Raw genomic sequence first — 19,735 nt, 5'->3', positions numbered from 1 at the left:
TCAGATCTTTTTAGGGGTGAATCAATTAAATGTTTGACTAAATACAGGAGGTTAATTTTTAAGTTGATAATTTTGTATGGTCTAAGAATGATTCTATAAATATTCAAATGACCCTGTTAGAAAAAAGGTTCCCCATCCCTATAGTAATTGCTATCTATTACTGTTATAGTTATCAGGTAGATAAGCATGTTTAACGAAGTTTGTATAACCTCAGCCCCAAATGGAATCCTAAAATGTTAGAGATGGAAGACATCCTAAGGGCCTAAGAAGAAATAGCACAAATTATCTAGCTTACTGTATTTTTTCCATAAAAATTAGACTCCAAGGAAAACAACACTATGCATTTATTTAACTAAGATAATTGCCACCTTGATTTTGCAACCTAAGCAGATATAATTCAGATTAAAATTTAAAGTCTTGTAAATATCTAGAGACAAAATGAATCCCTTGCTCCCTAAACTTAAATGATTACACTGTTGTTCAAACTGTTCAACTCTTCATGGTCCTAACTGGGGGTTTTCTTGATAAGGATACTGGAGTGGTTTGCCATTTCCTTTGAGGGAAATAGGTGACTTGCCCAGAGTCACACAGCTCAAGTGTCTAAGGCCAGATTTGAGACTCACCTTACCTATCACTAGGTAAAGTACACTATGCACTATGCAGTCACCTAGTTGCCCCACTGGACCACCTAATTAGCCTCTTAAGTCTATACAATATAATATGGTCTAGCATTCAATCCACTGTGCAACCTAGCCTCCCCTGAAAACACTCAATCATTTGTCCTGTTCTCTAAGTTACAGATGTATTTTTATATGTCTTTGTCTTTGTTTATGTATAGGTCTATATATATCTGAGTTTAGGAAAGAAAAACAAGAAATAAGGAAATTTCACAAGTCTGTGCCTCCATGTACAGTAATGCTATTCCATCCAGTTCTCCCATTGTAAGGGATAAAATGTACTTTGGTATTATTAAATGAATTCATGACCTTCCTACCTTGCCTCATAGTATGCTCAGTTTTAGTGCCCATCCTAGCCTTATAGGTGATGACTTATTGGTAGCAGGAAATGGACAGGGAGCCAGTATGTTTTCCATATACAGACAGATGCCTTCTTTGCTACTTATTTGATTTTTTATATAAATGTTTTATTTGTTTTCCAATTATATATAATAGTAGTTTCTACCAATCATTTTTGCAAGGTTTTGTATTTTATAATTTTCCCCCAACCCCTAGGAGAAGGCTATCTTATTGTCTTTACATTTTTTACATGATATGCATATATCAAAATTGAATGTGTTGAGAGAAAAACATATCCTTAAGGAAGAAATAAGAGATAGCAAAATTATAGCATCTTTTTAAAATTGAAACTAATAATCTTTTGTCTTCATTTTAACTCCTCATTTCTTTCTCTGGATACAGATGATATTTTCCATCACAGATCTCCTAAAATTGTCACTAATTATTGCAAGAATAGAGTGAGCAAGTCCATCAAGTTTGATCATCATGCCATGTTGTTGTTAAGGTGTACACTGTTCTTCTGGTTCTGCTCATCTCACTCAGCATCAATTCATGAAAATTTTTTCAGTTTTCTCTGAAATCCCATCCTTCCTGATTTCTAATAAAACAATAGTGTTCCATCACATAAATATACCACATTTTGTTCAGCCTTTTCCCAATTGATGGACATGCCCTCAATTTCCAAATCTTTGACACAACAAATCACCTGTTTGATTTGTAAGGAGGACATAGAAAATAAGGAAAATTCAGTCTGATGAGTAGCTCATCTGCAGAATATTTTCTAGCCTTTGTTCCTCATTCCTTTCTCATTGGGGCATTTTGGAATATACTGGTTTTTGATAGGTAGCCAGTTTCTCCAGCATCTGGCATCACTTTAACAATGAAGTGTTTGCAGTTCAAGAAATATTTATTCAATTCAATTAAATGAACATTTATTAAAAGCCTATTGTATGCAGAATATTATATTGGAGAAAGGAAAAGTATAGCAAAATGTAGTTCCTGACCTCATACAGCTTACATTTTAATTAGGTATATGGCACAGACCAATAACTATTTACCAAATGGTACATCATAAATCGATAAAGGTCATAAAGGCAGCTAGGCAGTACAGCAGATAGAGCAGCGAGTCTAGATTCTGGAAGATCTAAGTTCAAATTTGGTCTCAAACACATAATAGATTTGTGACCTTGGGCAAGTCATTTTTACTTTGTTTTTTCTCAGTTTTTCTTTTTAGCTATAAAATGAACTGGTGAAGAAAATGGTAAACCATTTCAGTATCTTTGCTAAAAAACCCTAAAAGAGTTCACTAAAGAGTGATTGAAGCAACCAAACAACAACAAAATTAATAGTTGTATTGTGAATTAGAATTGAAGAACTGATAGGAATTTGATAGATGCCCATACTATATTAATAACCTACTAATGTGTTTTACCTCATTACCTCTTAGGATGGCTTATAGTATTGAACAGTACAAATACAAATCTTGAGGTTATAAAAGAACTTTGTGCCAAAATCACTGAAGAACATACCTTCATATTAGCCAACATGTTTGCTCTTTTTTAATTTAGATAAGAATTTCTGTGTTACAGATGAGTGTACACATTGGGTTGAACCTGAATCACCTGGTCTCAGTCATGCTGCAGATCATCAGCAAGGTAAGCATTTAGATTTCAAGGCTCTAAACGCTAAGACCAATTTTCAGTATGATCAAAAAGACACAAAGCAAAGGAATGCAACTAACAGTTCCATCTCTAAAGTACTATACTGGTTTAGCAGAAGTTCTAATCCTGATCCTGAAGAGTCACCCTTTCTTCATCATGAAGGGAAGCTGTCTAAAGGAAAAATAGACTCAGCATATCAGAATAATACCATGGATACAGAAAATGCCATCTTTCAGCAAGCATCAATTTCCATGAAAGGTGACATAAAGCCTGCAGAAACTGGTCCATTTTGGGTGAAGGGAGATCCATTATGTTTTGAAAATAAGAACAGTTCCATAGAAATCAAGAAATCAGATGGTGTTGTTTTACCTAAACAAGCTGGCAAAGAGAAAGAACAATCATCATTACCATTCAAAAGTCATAATCAAGGAAGTAAAAGTACTATTCCTATTCAAGACAGAGTGAAAAAAGCTGATTATCCATCTTTTTCATCAGAGGGAGAGAGCATCAGTTCATTTTTTAATGATGATGGATTTAGAGAAAATGAATCCAATTTTTCCAGTCAAAGAGGGCTCTCTATTCCTTGCAAGGAGCCAGATGATTTGCAACAAAAACCTAGTCATCTATCTGGGACTCAAGAACAAAGGGAGATATATAAAAATATCAATGATCGTATATCCTTTTGGGAAGGAGGAAGGAAGACAGCTAAAATTAATGCTAAAATGCTCCATTCATCAGGAGACCAGGTACAAGTGCCTGCTAGAATAAGTTGGCCTATGAAGTCAATAGATTCATCTATGAAAAATTTGCCTGGAGACCAGAATGAGAATGGTCAAGTCATTGCCAAAAGAGTGGACTTAAATAAGAATGGTCAGGCATCTCATGCCCCTGTTATTTATTCCTCAGTTAACCATGAAGGGTTCAAGTCCCAAGCAATGAAAACATCCAGAGAGTATCCTTCAGTGGACCATCCAGGCAAAATACCTTCATTTCAAAGTGAATATAGCAAGTTTCCTATGACAGATAATTTGCAATCCAAAAGGGATGACATGACTTTTCCAATATCAAAGCCTGATTCTCATGGAAGAAATGAAGCTTGCTCCCATTTGAAAAATGGCATATCTTCTATAGCCCAACCAAATCCTACCTTTAAAGTTTGGACCTTGAAGGAAAGAATGAATGAAAACTTCCCAAAGCAAATTAATAGTCCTCAGTTTCAGAATTTGAGAAACTTTTGGGATGTGGTAACTAATTCAGGTAATACAAACAACAATACTCATCCAGGTAGTGAAAATTTGTCTTCAGACAGCCAGAGAAATGAGCTTGATGAAACTGAGCCAACAAGAGAAAAATTTGCCACAGTAGGACAGGATCTTCTAAGACAAAACAAAGCATCAGTTGGAGAAGAAATAGGAGAATGGGATTCAAAGCTGACTTCTCATTCACTTTCACATGAAACCACATTTCCAGTGACATCACCAGCAAAGTTTATTCAACTGCCAAGGAATGTGCCTTCAAAGGAAAATGTAGATGAACATCTAGACTGGTGGGTCCCTCCAAAACTTAAGGAAGAAGGTTATTTCTCAATGAAAGAAGTGAAGGAATCAGTCATAAAAACAAATGTTTTGCCTAAACAATACCAAGACACTTTTAATATAAGTTTAAAGAAATTACTTGAGGCTCAGCCAGTGGGTGACACAGATAGTCTAAGAAATGGGCATTTCTTTGAAAATACAAGGTATCTCCAGGAGACAGATTTGACTGACCTTGAGGAAAGATCTGAGTCTCCACAACAGGACTCAAAGATAAGCACAACTAGCATCTTAGATTCACCAAAAGCTCAATGTAAGCCATTTATTCACAGACCAGAAAAACCACTCAAGAAAGCACCTGAGCTTCCAGACTCTTCTAGTCATATTAGGTCAGAATGTGTTTCCACTGGGACTAGTTCCTTGTCAAAGCAGAGGAGATTTTTTGAAAAAGTGATGGAGCGAAGTTCTAATAATTCATTTTATAAGAGTGAAGGGGGGATACATCTTGAAGGGGTAAGAGATGCTTCCAACAATACTGTGGTTCCCTCCAAAATAAAAAGCAGTGACCATGAAATAAGCCAAAAGGCATTATTGCAGGAAGCTCCTGCCTCTTCTCATTCATTATGTCCAACTGTTAATCTTAAAGAGTCTTTTGGTGAGGCAACCAAATCTTTTCAAGAGATGTCTTCTTTCTACCCTGCCCTCCAGGACCAGACAAAACCCACTCAAAAGGAAATTTCAGAGACTATAGAAAAAACAGTCCTTCCCAAAACTGAGTTCTTTGATTATCACTCTACATTAGAGAAGTTTCTTAGGGAAAATCAAGAAGAAACACTTAATTGCACTAGAAAGGAAAGAGTAGTTTCTAGAAAGAGAGAACCAGGGTTCGCTGAAGGAGTGGCAGTAACACATAACCAGATAATATCAGCTGTTAAGATGACAGGAGAATCAGGGGTTCCAGATGACAAGAGTTCCCAAACTAATGACATGGGCCTAGAAGAACCTAAAGAAGAAGCATTGGGTACATTTTCTGTACATTGTCATGATTCACCTTACCTGGGCCAATCTCTTACCCAACCTGGCTCTACTAGTAACCAGCAGTCTAAAATATTACCCCAAGAAATATCTGAAGTCATTACAAAAAATATAATTCAATCTGGAGCTTCACTTAGAGAATTCAATATTGGCATAGACAAACTTCTTAAAGAAACTTCAGAAAGCTCTCCCTTGAAAATGGAAATTGAAGAAATCCAGGAAACCATAGAAAAGTCTTTGGCTCCTTCAGTAGTTGAAAGCACATTTGACTTAGGTTTGGAGAAAATCCTTAAGGAAGTCTCTGGAACTTTGCCTATAATAACAGAAGAAAGGGGGGCTCTCAGTAACAAGACCTCACCTCCAGAACAAGGAAAATTGTCCAGAAAAATGCCCCATTTACATTCATGGAACAAAGAAGATGCTAAGGTGAAGGTTAAGAGTAAAGTTTTGAAACCACAAAGCCAGGACCCCAGTGAGTCAGTTCCAAGAGAAAAGACATGCTCTATAATAAACAAGGTTTTAGCACCATATACAAAAGAAGAAGAAGAAGAAAGAGAAAGCTCTTCTGGTTCGGATTTTTCAGATGGATTCGTCAGTTCTAATACGGACAGTAGGAGAAGTTCTTCCTGTGAGCATTTTAAGATTTAAAAAATATCTCTTATTTTTTTTAAGTTTTTTTGTTTGTTATGTAAAGTTAGCTATGTAGAGGTTGACTTTGGAGTTGAGAAATACTTGGATTCAAACACTGCCTCTGATACAAATTGGGAATCCTATTGGTGCCCCAGGCCACTTTCTCAGACCCAGTTTTAGATATAATTGCTTATCTTCATCAGTAGTTGGAGTGAATTTTAATTCCAGGGGCTCTCTACACTGATTAAATGACTTCTGGATACCATCTCCTCATTCTCCCCCAATATAGAGGATTTTAATTATGAGATCACTTAAAAATAAAATTCATTTGTTTTTCTCTAACATATAACCCTTTGTTTTAGGAGACATGAATGATTATCTTGTGTGGGGGGGGAAGAGTTAAATAAAATCAGTCCTTTTGTGGGGTCTAGATTTTTGCCTCATTTGTAGAAGGCAGCAAAGTCTAGTAGAAAGAACACAAGAGGGACAGCTATGTGGTGCAGTGGATAGATAGATCATTAGCCCTGGAGCAAGGAGGACTTGAGTTCAAATCTGACCCTTCCTAACTTTGTGAACCCAACTCCGACCCTTCCTAACTTTGTGACCTCAACTCCAAGTGCCTTTCCTATTGAAACAAACAAGGGATATGAAGTCACAGGATCTTGGATCTATCCATGACTTTGCCACATACCACCTATATGACCCTAAGCAAGATAACTTCTCAAGATCTCCATTTCCTCTTCTGTAAATGAAGGGATTTAACTAGAAGACTTCTAAGGATCCTTCCAAATTTCAATACATGATACTAGATACCACAATAACTGGGGCTTTGAGAAGAAACATGTCTTTCTTTCTATGTCTCTCAAGTCATTTTCAGTCTTTTCTGACTCTTTTATAAGCCCATTTGGGACTTTCCTTGCAAAGATACTGGAATGGTTTGCCATTTTGTCCTCCAGATCATTTTATAAACAAGGAAACTGAAGCAAACCAGATTAATTGATTTGCCCAGGGTCACACAGCTAGGAAGGGTCTGAAGCCAAAGGTGAACTCAGGTCTTCCTAACTCCATGCCTGATAGTCTATCCACTATACCACCTAGTTGCCTGTCTCTCTCTCTCTCTCTCTCTCTCTCTCTCTCTCTCTCTCTCTCTCTCTCCCTCTCTCTCTCTCTGTGCATGTATATATATATATATATATATATATAGATATAGATATAGATATAGATATGGATATAGATATACACACACACATTTATTTCTCAATTTCTTTCTTTTTGTAGTTACCTGATCTCTCTTCTCTCTCTCTCTCTCTCTCTCTCTCTTGTCTCTGTCTCTCCTCTCTCATCTATTTCTACCAATTGACAGACTGATCTATCTATATCTATCTGTCTGTCTATTTATCTATCTATCATCTATCATCTAGCTATATCTCTATCATCTATCTATCTATCTATCTATCTATCTAGACTGTCTCTGTACCTATTTCAGGAGTGTGCTGGAACCAACTCATATCAGCTCACTTCAAATTTGAATGGTGAACAATCATAAAATTGGCAAATGTTATAAATCCTCATTCAAGTTGGATTTATTGTTTAGATTTATTGTTTTGTAGGACCTAAGAAAGAGATGGAGATGCAGATTAAACTGAAAAATGTTTCAGATGTACTTTTTTCCGCCTTAAGGCCAATTGTTAGCCATTTCCCAGCACACTCATGTACCTATCTGTTCATCTGTCTATAGATGAATATATGTAGATATTGAACTTTTTACCAAAAAGATTCATTATTCTCTCAGCCCCACATACTTTTCTCCTTCAAAATTCACCAAAGTAGTTGATCAGACTTTTAGTGATGAACCTTTCTGAACAAGGTCAATTCTTGGACAGTGGACTCTTAATTCATTGCCAGTTTCAAACATGGCATTTTTTCATCTTGGATAGAACCTGACAGGGATTATACTGTACTGGAAAAAACTTCAGGGATCCAAAGTTAGCTCCATACCACAAACTAAGGAAGCCAGGGAATATTTTAGTGGGGGGGGGACCAGCATATATCACAGACAAATTCTACATGTTTGCTTGAGTACAGGTAGTCAAACACATAAAGTGATCTCATTGTTAACAACCATCTACATTAATATTTCATTATATCTTTCCCTATACAAACTCATCACATTTGACTTTTAGTTGCTTTTGTTTCCTCTTAAAAAGAACCAAACAATATTGGGACTAGTTAGACATGCTAAAACATTTTCCTGAGAGGGAATAATAAGCATCTTTTTATTTGTTTGTGAGAAAATGACTGACTTTATGGAGCTTTTTAAATGGCTGCTATGGAAATCTCATACCACAAATGGACTCAATATTTGAGTTTCAGGAACAGGCTCATCATGATGTTAGCTAAATACTAGAGAGTAAGAACCATAGAATTGTTTTTCCCTACAATACCTCATCTAAGACGAAACCTTAAAAACCTTCCTATTGAGATAGTTTGAAATTTGAGAAATAATTTTCTTCTTGTTTCTGAGGGACCCTAATAATTTCCACTGTCCAGAGTGTGTTCTGGTTGTCATTGGACAGCTTCATCTGCCTGTCCTACCCCATCTTTTGGGCAAATAAGAAAAGATAAATTACAATGAAAAACTGTAATCCCTGAATAAATCTTTGAGTTTAACCCTGACTCAGACAACAAACATGGGAGATTATTGCCACCTGTGGTTCCACAGATTTGGGAAGCTACTCTCAGTTTTATCTTAAAATATAGATATCCTTATTTGTAGCTTGATTAGTATCCCATTTATCAGAGTCATGAGTTAGTAAGAAATGAAATGATTAGCATGAATCATGAGTAATGGAGGGTCCTCTAGGACCTGGCCTAATGGTACCATAGCTTCCCATGATCAACATTTTTTCCCCAATGGATAGATAGAATTTCAAGCATTTTCCATTACCCTTCTCATTCTTGCTAGAAATAGAATGACTTCACTCTGTGTGGCATAAATTGTGAGATTTGGTTATTCTGACAAACATCTGTTAGGTTCATCTTTTAGCAGCCAATTGGTGATTATACTCATTTATGTCAAATGATTCACATTATTTCAAAGTTGGAAGAGGCATCAAGCCATCTGGTCCAATTTATAGAAGAATAAAAAACCCCAACAACTTTCTACAATATCACTGACAAATGGGCATCCAGCATGAAGACTTCTTATGACAAAATACTCTCACTGTTCTCTCAGGTGGCTTGTATTCACTTTGGATATCTCTTATCTCTAGGAAGTTTTTCCTTACATTGAATTGAAATCTATCTCTGTATAACTTTAATCAGTCAAAAAAAAGTCTATTCTGTACCAGCTATATGTCAAGGGCTAGAGATATAAATACAAGAGTGAAGTTAATCCCTGGCCCCAGAGAGCTTACACTCAAGTGGAGGGAATCTACATGTTCACATTTAAGTAAATGAAGAAAAGTACATCATCATATAAATGCTGTGGCATGTCTGGGTGGGGTGTGGTAGAGAGGTCTGGCTTAACTACTCTAATTATGAGAAAAGTTGATGCTTTGGCTGAACCATGTAGGCAACTATGGGTGCCAAGAGACAAAAGGAGGGAAGTAGAATAGTATAGGTATAGGGGACAGCTTGTACTAAAGACATAGAAGTGGGATGTGGAATGTATTATAGAAGAATAAACAAGTGGTAAAGCTGGAAGGAAAAGAAAGGGTGCTAGGCACTCTGCTTAGGATGATCTCATTTGATCCTCAATGAGACTGGAAGGTAGTTATTATTATCCCCATTTTTGAAAAGGTGGAAACTGAGGCAGTCAGGTAAAAGGACTTGCCTGGGATCACATACCCTAGTAAGTATTAGAGGCTGGTTTTTAACTCCAAACCTAGAGCCCTATCAATTGCTTTAGTTAGCTTCTAATTTGGTCAGTAGGCTAGTTTGTTGGACCATAAAATTTATATAGGAAGGAGTATGGTATACACTTGACCTGGAAAGGCAGGGCAATTCCATGGAATGTTTCTACTTCTGTCTTCTGGGGCCATGCAGAACAAATTTAATTCTTTTTCAGGGGTGATGGAACTAAGATCCTTGAGTGAAGATTGAAAAAAAGGTAGATTAAGACTTGATTTAAGGAGGCTTCAAATTTGAGCCATTCCAAAGTAGAAGGGGCCGCCTAGGGAGGTTCTGTGTTCCCCATTCCTTTTAGTCTCCAAACAAGGTCTGGGTGATCCTTTGTTGGATAAGTTGTATAGGGCATCCCTTTTACAGAATAGATGGACCAGACAGCATCAGAGGTCACTTTGAATTCTGAAATTCTCTGATTCTGAAAATAACCCACTATGAAACAACTATAATTTTGAAAGAGAAGAGAGTTGGAAGTGTTGAAAGTGTCATTTGTGTTGCTAGTGCCAACTATGTGGAGGCAGTACCTCTACAAGCTAGGCATGATCTAATAAAAACATCCATCCTCACAGATTATACACCTATGGTAAAGATGTGAATCCTATCCATGAGAAGAATTGAAGTTCATAATTTTTTTAAAAATGTAATACATTGCCTAAGTGTTGGTATATGAAGTGGCAGGTTTTCAGCATGGCACTATTCAAAATATGGACAATCAAAAAAGGTCTTTACTATTAAATAATAATCCTAATTATTTTATTTTTGATTTGCTATTGCCTTTCTAAATTTTTTTTCAGCTAGATCCTGATTGGTACAAAGAATGAATTTCCCTGAAGTCTATAAATTTGAAATTGTAATTATATTAAATATGACATTGGTTTCATCATACTGGAAATATGCAATGTGAATGTGAATAATGTGATCATTTCAGGGTGATCCATCATTTGCACTAATTGGGTCCTACCTGTAACTAAAAAAGTCCCAATAATCCTAGTACATACTTTATAGGGATAAAATTCTTTTCTTAGGGGAATTTGGTATTCTGTAGCACAATTATAGGCAAAAAAGGGCTTGATACTTTTCAGTAGGTAACATAGGTAGCACATCAGTCGACCTCTGTTGAATCATTGACCAAGACAGTGATGGTAAGGGAAGGTACTGGGCTGTGTTTCACCATTTTTGTCTCATGACAGGTTCAGAGGAAGAGTCAAATCCTGTTCTGAATGCTTTTGAAAGGAATGCTGATAGGAAAATGCCTTCCCAAAGCCTAGAAGACATTCCATCAGAGACATCAAGTGAGGATCAATCTTGCCTGCTGCTCATGCCTCACCTGAGCTTCCACGTGCTTCAGTGCTCAGCTTTGGCCCAGCTGCATGGAGTTCTACTCACCAGCCCCTAACCCAATTTAGGCAGGGTAGAGTCACCTTCCCATAGGAAACTAGCAAAAATGGCTGGAGCTTTGCTTACAAAATAACAATGTGGAGATGGGCTTCTAGAATGGTTTTGGTTTTTATGAATGGTATTATAGGAACCTAGGATTTAGATCTGAAAGAGAAGTCTTGTTTAGGCTGACCCCCCCCTTGTTTTTCAAAGGAGACAGAAGCTTAGCCAAAGTCACATAGGTAAAAAAAACAGAACAGAGATTTGAACCCATAAATCTGTAATTGCTTCTTTTTCCTACTCACTTATCTCTTCAGGAATCTTAGTTTGCATATTTTCTCAACCACTATTAAATTAAAATTTTAAAACTGAATATTTTTTATTTTTTAAAAACAGTGTTAACAATATTGCATCACTATTTTTGAAACAATTCTCTTTCAACATCCTTATTAGGCAGGTTGGGAAATGTAACATATAACTATATATTTTTTTCTGGAGCTGTGATTTTTAAGAAGGTGAACTCTGAAGATTATCACCTTCCTTGTATCCTATGATCTGAGAGTTGTCTGCATGTATTGAGAGGATAGCTCAGGGCAATATGTGTCAGAGGTAGGACTTGAACCCTAGTCTTTATGTCTCCTTGGCCAGCTCTCTGCTTCTTTAGAGCAGTAGGATTTTTCCTATTTCACCTTGAGAAAACTGAGTCTCAGAGAAGCTGTTATTTAAGTGACCCTGAGTAATAGTCCCAAAGTAGTCAGAATCAAGATTCAATCTAGATTTAAACCTAGGCCACTTAACTCCTCATCATGAGTTGTTCCCACTCTCACCACTCTGCTGTGGTATGTGGCCTTTCTGTTAGCTGCCATACTAATTTGCTGCACAATATGGGGGATGGAAAACCGGGTCCTGGCTTCAAAGGCCTTGTTTCTAAGTTGGATTTATTCCCCTTTTTTCTCCTTCCATCCCTCTAGTCCAATAAGCTCATCTTTTGTTTTCTATTTGAACATAAGTCTTGGTCATTGAAAGACTGATTAGCCATGCTGCTCCTTGGTGGTTATGGTCCATATTGTCTTGAGCACATGCTCACTGGACTAGTCCATCAGCCCACAAGTATTTCTTGAGCTCTTACAAAGAGTATAGTAATATGTATATGTAATGTGTAAACTGTAATTTTATGTACATAGTAATATGTAATAGTGCAGGAGTGCTTGGGAAGTCTGATTATCCCTTTTTGCTTAAATCTAAGAGTTTATCTTCACCTTGAAGTATCTGCAAAGGGTCAGTCCAGGGTCAAACCATGTTGAATTAATTTAATTATCAAATAACCACTGTCTCTTCCAGACTCTGTCATTCCTGCCTCTCAGAATAAACATCAGTGTTAAGACCTAAGTAACATCTCCTCAACCAAACAGCTGCCTCCATCTGGGGCATTACAGATGAAATTCATTTGTCTGACTCAGACCTCAATGTTAGCCACCTAAAGAATTTTATAAAGGCTGATAATGATTGTCTCACCTAATGAAGGAATCTGCCCTCCAAACTTTACAACAGTGGTCTCTGCTGGAACAATTCCAATGGCTGGGTCATTTCTTTTGGGAATAATTCTTAATTGTCAGAAAATTGGTTGTTCCTGCCCCCCCTTCCCCCCATATTATTGTTGGCATACAAATTCAAGAATAGTTATACCATCTGGTAAAACTATCTTGTAGCCAATTCCATTCAGGGATGTTTAGGGTTAAACCAAAATCATATTCAGACTGACTGGTATTCCTGCACACTCCATTCCAAATACTGATAACCCATTCTCCCTGCAGTCTGCCAAAATTTCACTTAGCAGCTGTTCCCCAGGCAAGGTCCCTCTGCTTGCCTTCCCAAGGCTTGTGGAAAGGATGATGCGCACACACCAGTATTTGTCATGGGCCATGGACATGGGAAGGTGTTAGTCATGACCAACATTTTTCTCTTTCTTTGTTCATTTCAACGGAAAGTGTTCCAGCCCTATTCTTTGTGCTGCTGCTGCTGCCACCACTGCCGGCTATTGCTTGCTCTGCATTAACCCACTGACCCTTGGGAGTCATTTTGCAGCATTGTACTGTTGTAAACTGCATCAGCTCTGAAACAGGAGCTCCTGCAAGGGCACCGGCTCCAGTGAATAATCCAGAGGGAAAGTATTTGGGGAAGACATCTTGTTTGGTCCTCTAGCCAGCCTTCGCCCTTCCCCTCTTCCTTCATCATGAGTAATTTTTACTAACTCCTTGAGAGGCAGCCCACGAAACCCACCTTCCTGAGATGCCTATCATTAATCGTCTGTTACTTTCTCCTGCACAGATCAAGGCAAAGTAGATTTTCTGCCAGAAGACTTAGTGCGTAGTGCTGAAGATGGTAAATATTTTATCTGTTTATGCATGTCTGGGGTCCCTCTGACAGCAGCCTTGTGACACTCACCCTTGGCAGGTCTAGGAGGCTCCTTGCTTGCCATCGTGTGATCAGAGATACATCGGAACAGGGGTTTGGGATTCTTTTTGCTTCATGTATGACTGGTCTTATTCCAAATACTTCTGATGTTCATTCCTTTGGGTTGGTGAAAAACTCCCAAGAAAGAATACCAGAACTGAGAAAGCTGTGGGTTTAAAAAAATAGTAAATTTTATTCAAGATGCTTGTCTTGATTCTTTCTTGGTGATATGTTGAAAAGAAAAAGCCCTTGGAGTCAGTGAGGAGTGTGTTTGTGGTTCAATTATTCATACATTTGGCTACTGCTATATTGGGGCTAGGTAAGGGACTGTATTAAGGATGGGCAGGAACTTGCTTTCTCACCTGTAATGGGGCCTATTAGATCGGCACCATCTCTTTATGGGACTGTTGTGAGGAAAGCAAAGATCTGCAGATTTATTCTTTGATCAGAAGGAGATCCTGCCCTAGCATAGGAGGTAAAGCCAGGTTCCTGTACCTAAGAACCTCTTGAAAATGAAGAGACTTGCTTTAAAACACAGATTCTCATCCTTTTTGTATAACTTAATGCTTTGACAGTCTAGTGAACCTTTCTTACAATGTTTTTAAATACATAATTGAATTGAATGCTAAAAATGTTCATTAGAGGTTAGTTTAAATAGCTATTTTCCCCATCAACACCCAGAAATAAATTCATAGACTCTTTGGGGCTCCTTGGGATCCAAGTTAAGAAGTTCAGCTTTAAAAGAGCAGTCCAGAAGGTTAACTAGTCTAAATACTGATAGAGATTTTAGACTTGGAAAGAGGTGCTGATATAATTTGGTGAAGCTTCAAGTAGATTTGAATATAATTTTCTCATCAGGAGCAGGGAAGAAGAAAGACCTGAAACGAATCTTAATTAGTTTGAAGGCTTGGAAATATGTCTTTAGAATTTATAAAAATGTAAATTATATTAAGACAAGGGATTTGGTTTTTTGTTGTTGCTACAGTATTGAGTTAAATCATAAAAATGTATGCTTTATAAGCCTTGCCATATAGAGCAAGATGATTCATTTTTAAAAACCCAGGACTATCAAACTTCAAAATATCCGTGGTTCTGTTGTTTCAGGCATTCTGTGGGGGGGGGGGAGAGAGAGAGAGAGAGAGAGAGAGAGAGAGAGAGAGAGAGAGAGAGAGAGAGAGAGAGAGAGAGAGAGAGAGAGAGAGAGAGTTGAAAGCATCTGAGAATATTTTCCATCTTTGACTTTTAACTCTAGTGATATCTAGGTTCTTGACTAATTCTGACTTTATCCTTAAAACAAGAAATAACCATAATCCTCATTTTACAAATAAGGGAGACATTGGGATTCAGAAAGTTTATGTGATTTCCTCAAAGTCACAAAACTTTCTTAGTGGAAGGGGTGGGACTTGAATCCAGATCTCTTGGATCCCAATCATACTACCCTTTCTTCTGAATCATGCTTCTCCCCTTTACATGAAAACAAGTGACTACTCATGCCCATTTTTACTAGGTGGACATTTTTTATTGATCCTGAAGATCTTTTTACAGGTTGGTAATTTTAGAGATTATTTTCAGGGGCAGAAATGATATAACATATTCCATGAAGAATTATCCTGAGGAAGAGAATACAAGCTCTGATTCTATCAGAGTCCAAAATCTTGATTGTAAATATTATAACTTACTTTCTCTTTTCATGTATTATTAATCATTTTGTTAAAATGTTATTCTCAATGTTGCTCTTCTGAGCAGATCAGAAGAAAGATCAGGAACAAGCTACCAATGAATGCGTATCAGGAAGTGAGTAGCCGAACCCTATCAGCAAACACCACAAAGAGTAGAACTTTGGCACAGTTTTAAGTATCTAACTGTATTAAAATAACTAACCCCATTAATAATACTATATGTTTGTTACTAAACTCCTGCATCTTGCAAAACTATTTCACTGTCAAGTTCTGAATTGCAAGCATTGCAAGCATGCGAGTGTTGTCTGAAGGATGTTAAACTCGTAATTCATCTTGAGGGTAGGGCTTATAAAAAGGAAAATAACATGTTATTGTTGAATCTTGTTCACCTATTCAGGAGTATATCTGATGCTCAGTCCTGTTGAGTAGACTGACCAAGGTGACCTGCTTACAGTTAGAGTCTGTAAATGGTCATGGAATATTAGAGGTGGAAATTTTAGACTACAGACTGTTCTAGAATAGGCTTCTTAACCTGTTTTGTGTCATGGATCCCTTTGGTGCTCTGATGTCCTTCAGAATTATTTTGAAGTGCAGAAAATATAATATGTATATTTGCAAAGGAAACCAATGTTATTGAACTAGTTATCAAAATATTTTTAAAAACCAAATTCATAGGCCCCATCTGACTTCAGGGCCAGTGCTCTATCCATTGTACCACCTACCTGCCCTTACAGCCTTGTTTCTCCATAATAGCCACCAGCTGTACATTTCTTGTACTTTTGCATCAGACTGAAGAGTAGACAAATTGATCTTTATTTGTATGTGCCTTTGACAAAAATTAGATATCTCTGTTTCATTTGTAAAGATGTATGTGTATATGATTTTATGCTTAAAGTCATATAAAGGCATCTGTATATTATGTATAATTTTAGTTGATCATTCCCATTTGGCCTTTGAGCACTTTGAAATCAAAAGAGATAGAAATGTTAACTTTGAATTGACATTGCTGAGGTCTGAAGCACTAATGTGGTGATAGGCAGAAAGTAAGCAGACCTGAGTTTGAATTTCATATCTTCCTGCCTTTGACTAGGTCAATTTACCTCTATTGATTCCAGGCTTCTCATCTATAAAATAAGGAGTTGAGTCTTTGAGATACCATCCAAGTTCTAAATCTATGAATTCATGAGAACAAATAACTATGGCTAATGTCTTCCAGTCAACCAACTAGCAAGTAGTTACTAAACCAGAAATGGTAGTTCAGGTTTTTTAGACTTTCAGTACTTTTCAAAATATTTTCCCCATAACCATCCTGTAGATAGGCACTATGGAGAGAGGAGTTTTAGCACCTCTCCCTGTCTCCCATTCTTAAAGATAGATGAGATGAAAGCCCAGAATGGCATTCTCTCTATGAAAAGCTCCATGCTATGATGTAAATGGTGTGATTTGTGGTGGCAAAAGATTTAAAACAAGAGAAGAGACTGGTCTTTTGACATGTAAAATCTTGAAATTAGGAATGAGATATAGCTATAAAGTACTTTAGTATCCAAGCAATATTTTCAGACCCAGGATTTTCTTTAGGTTTTCTCAGACTGCTTAGACAGATCTACTTGACCTGGTGCTTCCCCATAGATTTTGGCCAAGTGACAGCTAATTTGACACAGTGATAATGATTCTTTGGAGAGCCAAAGAAAAAGTTTTAGAATTCATCTTTTCTGTAGTTGTGAGTAAACCATTGTCTGAAAACTAACTTTTTTCATTTTGAGCTTCAAGAGAGCAATGATTTCTCCACCTCCATCTTATATTTAGAGGTTGTGAGGTATTAGGGAGATAGCCCCGGACCTTGAATCAGTTAAACTCAGTTCTAATCCCACTTTCAGACTATTAAAAGCTGTATAGCCCTGGGCAAATCACTTAAGCTCCTTCAATTTCATTTTTTCTCTGCAAAATGAAGATTATATTTATAGGATTTTATTCATAGGGGTCGTTTGATGGTCAAATAAAACAATATATATAAAGTGCTTTGTGTACTTGAAGGTACTTTATACACATATGGTGATTATTGCTATATTCCTTAAGGAATATCAATATTTATATATTTAAACCCTTAGACATTTAAAGACTTTCAGAACTGAATTGTGTTAAATGATTCGGATAATCCAAATGAAATAGTTTCTCAGCCAGCAGCATGTTGGAAATGTATAGTATATCTCAGGGAGATAGTAATAAATTACAATTCAAATTCTATACAAGCCAAAGGTGTCCCTTGCTCTGTTCTGATGTAAATTAATAATCAAAAGCCAATTTGCATTGAAAAACTTTAATATAATTTGAGTCCAATTCCAGAAATTTTGATCTGAAGAGATTTTGGAGATTGCCATATTCAAACCCCTAGAATTTTACGATGAAGACTAGACAGTGACTTGCACAAAGTTTCACAATCAGTAACTGACAGAGCTCCATGAACTCCCTGACTCTTAAATCCAGTGGTATTTGAATTTAATATTTTATGGTAGTTTTTAGTTTGGATTTGGTTCAACTTCTTATCAGATATCTATATCTAATTTATCAGCACTGCATGTATCTTCATCACGTTTCTGCATGTGGACCTCTGTTCCTTTAGTCTCTGAACAAACACATCTCTCTTCATTGAAGCATTTGATTTTAACTTGAATGAAAAATTGCTGCCTAATAGTGGTAAGAATACTTTGAAAACAGACATGCTGCTTTTTAGTTTCCACAGTGCCTTCACATCCTGATAACCAATTTGCAATTCCTGAAAAACTCAAAAGGATGAGCAAGTCTGTTCCAGCAATCCTACAAGATGAGGCAAGTCACCATTTTTAAATATAAGAAAAATGACATTTGACAGATGAATTTCTCCTCTACGTGGTGTGGTTGTAGGGTTTTGTGGCACTACAGATGGGACTGATTAGTGTTACTAGTCTTCCTTTTTATGGTCAATAGACAGTATTTCAAGTTTAGAAGAGACGAAAATTATGTCTCATTTGATTATCACCAGCTCAGTTGTTGAGTGAAACCCCACATGGGTCACAGAGGCTTCCCTATTTCCCTAAGTGGCTAGAAAATAGAGGGTCTAAGAAATATCAGTCATGGTAGGACAAGAAAATAAATAATGTTCTCCATCCTTGGGAATTGATCCACAGCAATATGTCTTAGACAGTGCACCTTTGTTGATGAAAGTATTAGTTTGCAAAAACAAATAAATATGCTGGTATTAAAATATGTCCCTTGATTTTAAGGAGTACTACTTATAAGTACTTTCAAGCTGTTTAAACCCTATTTGCTCCTAATCCTCTTAGAATGCTGAAAACTGATTTTTAGCTTTGAAAAAATGTGGAAGTATTTTTTTAAATCTTAATCTTCAAGTGTTATAATAGACATGCTGAGCTCTTACCACTGAGAGTCTGCAAAGGCAGAAACTATGTTATTATCTAAAGGAGTTAAAAGACAGATTCTTTTCCTGCCTCCAGTGCCCACCTAAATATCCATCTTCTCAATTCAATAAACATTTCTCAAGGATCTCCTGTGTGTCATACTTTGTTGAGCTTTGGGGTACAAAAAGAGGTCAAAGATAGTTCCTGCCTTCCAAGAGCTTCCAATCCAAAGGAAGAGACAACAGGCAAAGAAATATATGTATATATATATATATATATATATATATGTACATATACATATGTATATATATACATATAAAGCATGCTGTACTTTAGTGATGACTCTGTCATCTAAGACCTTGCACAACTAGACTGTTCTGCCTTGTTTGTCTCCCAATCTCTCAGACCAACTTTCAGACAACATAGCTCACTTTCTTCCAGAGTTGCTTAGACAGAAATGGGTTGGAGCTTCTCACAAGGCAGGCCCTAGGCATAATTCTGTGATCTTTAGATCTCTGATTCTTCCCTGCCTGGGTCATTTACTCATTCTCAAGGTGATCATCTGGTCACCTCTTCCTATCCTCTACTTTTCATGGGTTATCTTTTCGCTCTTTTTCCTATCATCATCAAAACTTCCCAAGCAGTTGTTTACATTTTACTGTGAATTCCCTGGCTGTTTCTTTTCTGAGGGGTATTTGAATTTCTATTAAAGGTGTTACTTAGAATCTTAGGAAGGAGAAAAGGAAGTACATTTGGGGGCAGTAAGAGGTCCTTTCCAGTGCACTTCTGTATCATTCTATACTTGGGTCAGATTCACTGCCTTGACCCATTCAGTAGTTGAAATTTCTTTTAGAAATGTAAAATTGTCCTTTGCATCATAAACATCCCTGCTTTTCAGCTGCCTCCAAAGTAGAAACAGGAAAGGAGACTGTGAAGTTCACATGGTTTTATCCTTTCTCAATCTGGCATTTTGGTCCATGACAAAATTGGATACTCACTGTAGAATTTGTCATTATAGAGATAAATTATAGTGATTCATTCTATGGTTTT

General features: G+C 36.9%; 1 protein-coding gene across 10 annotated transcripts in view; it reads left to right on the top strand.

The window, feature by feature from the left end:
• The window catches only part of SYTL2 (synaptotagmin like 2), a 137,438-nt gene that overhangs the window by 95,023 nt on the left and 22,680 nt on the right, over positions 1–19,735 (top strand). For 4 of the 10 annotated variants that reach the window (XM_074217034.1, XM_074217037.1, XM_074217032.1 and 1 more), the window contains exons 8-12: positions 2,585–5,872; positions 10,971–11,072; positions 13,486–13,539; positions 15,358–15,405; positions 18,022–18,116. In XM_074217034.1, coding sequence (XP_074073135.1) covers positions 2,585–5,872; positions 10,971–11,072; positions 13,486–13,539; positions 15,358–15,405; positions 18,022–18,116 — 3,587 coding nt within the window. The remainder of the gene's footprint in view (positions 1–2,584; positions 5,873–10,970; positions 11,073–13,485; positions 13,540–15,357; positions 15,406–18,021; positions 18,117–19,735) is intronic. The other 6 variants (XM_074217041.1, XM_074217039.1, XM_074217035.1 and 3 more) reach the window with 5 other exon arrangements.

Source organism: Macrotis lagotis, chromosome 1, assembly GCF_037893015.1.
Source record: "Macrotis lagotis isolate mMagLag1 chromosome 1, bilby.v1.9.chrom.fasta, whole genome shotgun sequence".
In the NCBI taxonomy this organism is placed as follows: domain Eukaryota; kingdom Metazoa; phylum Chordata; class Mammalia; order Peramelemorphia; family Peramelidae; genus Macrotis; species Macrotis lagotis.
This window is presented reverse-complemented; position numbering and strand designations above follow the sequence as displayed.